The sequence below is a fragment of the Phaseolus vulgaris genome, chromosome 7 (assembly GCF_000499845.2).
Source record: "Phaseolus vulgaris cultivar G19833 chromosome 7, P. vulgaris v2.0, whole genome shotgun sequence".
Classification (NCBI taxonomy): Eukaryota; Viridiplantae; Streptophyta; class Magnoliopsida; order Fabales; family Fabaceae; genus Phaseolus; species Phaseolus vulgaris.
Window position 1 is genome coordinate 34,366,915 of NC_023753.2, and position 3,766 is coordinate 34,370,680.

The 3,766-nt window shown below is 41.4% G+C and overlaps 1 protein-coding gene across 1 annotated transcript; it reads left to right on the plus strand.

Moving 5' to 3' along the window:
- Window positions 1-224: 224 nt before the first annotated feature.
- Window positions 225-3,293, plus strand: LOC137830262 (serine/threonine-protein kinase-like protein CCR1). Its single transcript, XM_068637463.1, has one exon. It carries the CDS (start codon window positions 626-628, stop codon window positions 2,897-2,899), a length of 2,274 nt encoding a protein of 757 aa, XP_068493564.1. The 5' UTR covers window positions 225-625; the 3' UTR covers window positions 2,900-3,293.
- The last annotated feature ends 473 nt before the right edge of the window (window positions 3,294-3,766 follow it).

The window sequence follows — 3,766 nt, forward strand, 5'->3', positions numbered from 1 at the left end:
ATAATTATAGTCAATTGTTTAATTAATAGAATAAAATAAAATAGATTCAGCAATATTTATAATATTGTTAATATACTATTTAAGAAATTTGACCAACTAAGCTAAGTAGGAAATTATGTTAAAATTGATTAGATTCAATTTCACCCTCACAGAAAGAAAAGATCCAATTCAATCTATGTATTCTAAATAGTCAACATGTTGAAACAATTTATAAAAGTAATTCTTAATTGAAAATAAAAAAGTAAGTCAACGTGAAAGCATGAAGAGAATGAAGGAAGAAAAGGCACGTCTGAATTGCAGATGCAGTAGTGGTGGATTAATTTCTGTTCTTGTAAGATTGATTAATATGAGAATAAAAAAATAATTTGATGGGGAAAACGAGGAGCAATAACAGTGAAAGAAAGATGGAAGTAAGTAAAGAAAGTGAGAATGGGAGCTGTAAAAATGGCGACACCCACGTTGTTTGATGGTCATCACCCATCCCACTCTCACTCTCACTCTCACTCACAAGGTTCTTTCTTCAGGAGGAATAGCAAACAAAAACTGCATCACTATCTTTATCATCATGAACCCAAGCAACAACTCATCGCAGAGTCCATGACACTCTTCCCAACCCAACCTAACCATGCAAACTCTCGCTACCCTTCTTCTCATTTTCCTCATCTTGTGTGGCACTGCACATGGGTTCGGCGCCATGGGTCCAATAACCGCTTCATTTGCAAAAGACGAGGTTTTTTGTGCCATTGATGCTAGCGGGAAGCAAGACGTCATTTGCTGGGGGAATAACGCCACTTCACCGTCTCTCTCCTCCGTTACCAATGCTGTTCCTGCCATGTCAGCACTCTCCGGCGGGGAAGGCTTTCTATGCGGCATTTTAGCGAACACCTCGCAGGCGTTTTGCTGGGGCGCTGTAACGAAACCCAGCGCAGATCTCATCCTCGTGCCGCCGGCGTACCGGAACACTGCTTATTCCCACATCGCCGCCGGCAAGAATCACGTGTGCGCTGTTCGAGGATCCTACTACGCCGATCACGATTCCGGCACCGTGGATTGCTGGGATATCACGACAACTGTAAACAAAACGTTGACAGCGAAACAGAGTTACTTGTTTTTCAACCAAGCCGTGATGAATCTGGAGGTGAAGAGGGTTGTTTCCGGGGAAGGGTTCACCTGTGGCGAGGTCAGAGACGGTGGACTCGTATGTTGGGGACCTAAGTCTGAAGGGATAAAAGTTTCCAATGTTTCCGAGAGTTTCGCGGTTTTAGCGGCGGGTCGGAGGGCCGTGTGCGGTGTTTTCAACGTTTCCGGCGAGTTGAAATGCTGGGGCGACCCGGGTTCGTTTTCGGATCCTCCGCTGGATTCGGTTCGACTGGTGTCTCTATCTGCTGGGGCTAACCATTTTTGCGGCATTAGAATGGATAACCATGAAGTAGAGTGTTGGGGTGATTTGAACTCTTCTGTGATTCCTCGAGGGAACGGTTTCATGGCTATTGCTTCTTCGGATTTCACCACGTGTGGGATCAGGGAAGATGATCTTCTTCTGGATTGTTGGATGGTAAATGCTTTGAAACCCGATTTTGATCCTCCTTTGGAGCTTTCGAGTCCTGGACTCTGCAGGGCTAGTTCTTGTGGGGTCGATGAGTTTGCTTTCAATGCTAGTATGCTTAACGAGCTAGCTTTGACTAGCCTCTGTGTTAGAGAGGATTTGAGGATTTGTTCTCCTTGTGGGTCAAATTGTTCTAAAGGGTTCTTCTTGTCAAGTTCGTGTACTAAAAATGCTGATAGAGTCTGCACTGCTTGTTCTCTTTGTCAGAACAGCTCTTGTTTCAGTGTTTGTGGACTTCACTCCTCAACGGGTCTACGTATGCATTGGCGCTGGCATGGTTTGCGTAAATGGATGGTTATAGTTGGGTGCTCCGTGTTGGGGGTTCTGATAATTTTGCTTTACGGGTGTCTTTTATCGGTCAGAAAGAGGACAAAGAAACAATCCAAGTCTTGCATGGGGAAACCGGAGCAAGAGGATGATAATGTCAATGTTGCTCTTCAATCAACACCTTCTGTTAATTCTTGTCCCGGGGCGCCTCAGGTTTTCAGACTTTCTGAACTGAAGGATGCTACGAATGGGTTTAAGGAGTTTAATGAACTTGGGAGAGGAAGTTATGGGTTTGTATACAAAGCTTTGTTGGCAGATGGGAGGGTGGTTGCTGTTAAAAGAGCAAATGCGGCTACCATAATCCACACCAATAATCGTAATTTTGAAATGGAACTAGAAATTCTCTGCAAAATCCGCCATTGTAATATTGTTAATTTGCTGGGGTACTGCGCAGAGATGGGGGAGAGGTTGCTTGTTTACGAGTATATGCCTCATGGAACGCTTTATGATCACCTCCACGGTGGTCTTTCTCCCCTTAATTGGAGCCTCAGGTTGAAGATAGCGATGCAAGCCGCAAAGGGGCTTGAGTATCTTCACAAGGAACTTGTTCCTCCAATTGTGCATAAAGATCTAAAAAGTTCAAACATTCTTTTGGATTCGGAGTGGGGGGCAAGAATTTCGGACTTTGGACTTCTTGCTTCGAGTGACAAAGATCTCAATGGAGACATAGATAGCGATGTTTACGATTTTGGGATTGTGATGCTAGAGATTCTGAGTGGAAGAAAGGCTTATGATAGGGATTACACTCCACCCAGCATGGTTGAGTGGGCAGTGCCTTTGATCAAACAAGGGAAGGCTGCTGCTACTATTGATAGGTACGTAGCTCTTCCAAGAAATGTTGAACCTTTGCTTAAGCTTGCTGATATAGCAGAACTTGCTGTGAGAGAGAATCCAAGTGAACGACCACCTATGTCCGATATAGCATCTTGGCTGGAACAAATTGTGAAGGAAGGATTGATCTTATAGCATTAGTGAATGCCCTGTGAGAAACTTGTTTTTGAATTTTGATCCATCCACCCTATCTTTCATAAAATTATGTGAGTAATGCCCTTCTGCGAATGTAAATTGTTTTTGAGTTTGTTGTAGATTGTCTATCTTTTTTGCAGTTCTTTTGAGTTCACTTTTTCCAATCTTCACAAAGTGAAGGACATGGTATTATTTAGACATACACAATTGTTTTTATCTGTACATGCTGATGTCAAAGGTTTTTTTACTTCTCATATAAGCCTAAGAGCATCTCAAGCATACAGATAGAGTCAATTTACATGTACAACAGTGAGAAAATGGTAGTCTCAATTGGAATTATTTTGGTGAGGCATTAGTGATTCAATGAATGTGCAAAGCAACCTTGTTCTTTCTCTATACTTCCTCATTTAGCAACAAGTAACTGTAATTTCATTACACTTCCAGCAGTATGCATTAAGTGTATTATTGCCTTGTTATATTTTATTGGGCTCTATACCAATTGAAGAATGCTTAACTATTAAGAGGTATGCTCAGCAACACTTGTTAATCCACCAAATTTTATTACACTATTTGTTACATCTTAGGCGTTTACCCTGTTACAATGCTTGCAACTGCATCCAATTATAGAACCCAGCTACAATTTGATCACAGCTGAAATACATAAGACCACAGAATTATATGATTTGGCTTCAGAGCATTCCTTAGTTGTTAAGATTGCTTATTCGTAATTTTTTTTTATTATGAAGTCATTGGATACCAAGGTTCCAAATTGACTAATGGATGGAAATGAGAATCTTTTCCAAATATTAGTTTATATTCAGTAGAGAATAAATTGGTTTTTTTATTAACCTGGGATAATTTTTCTTT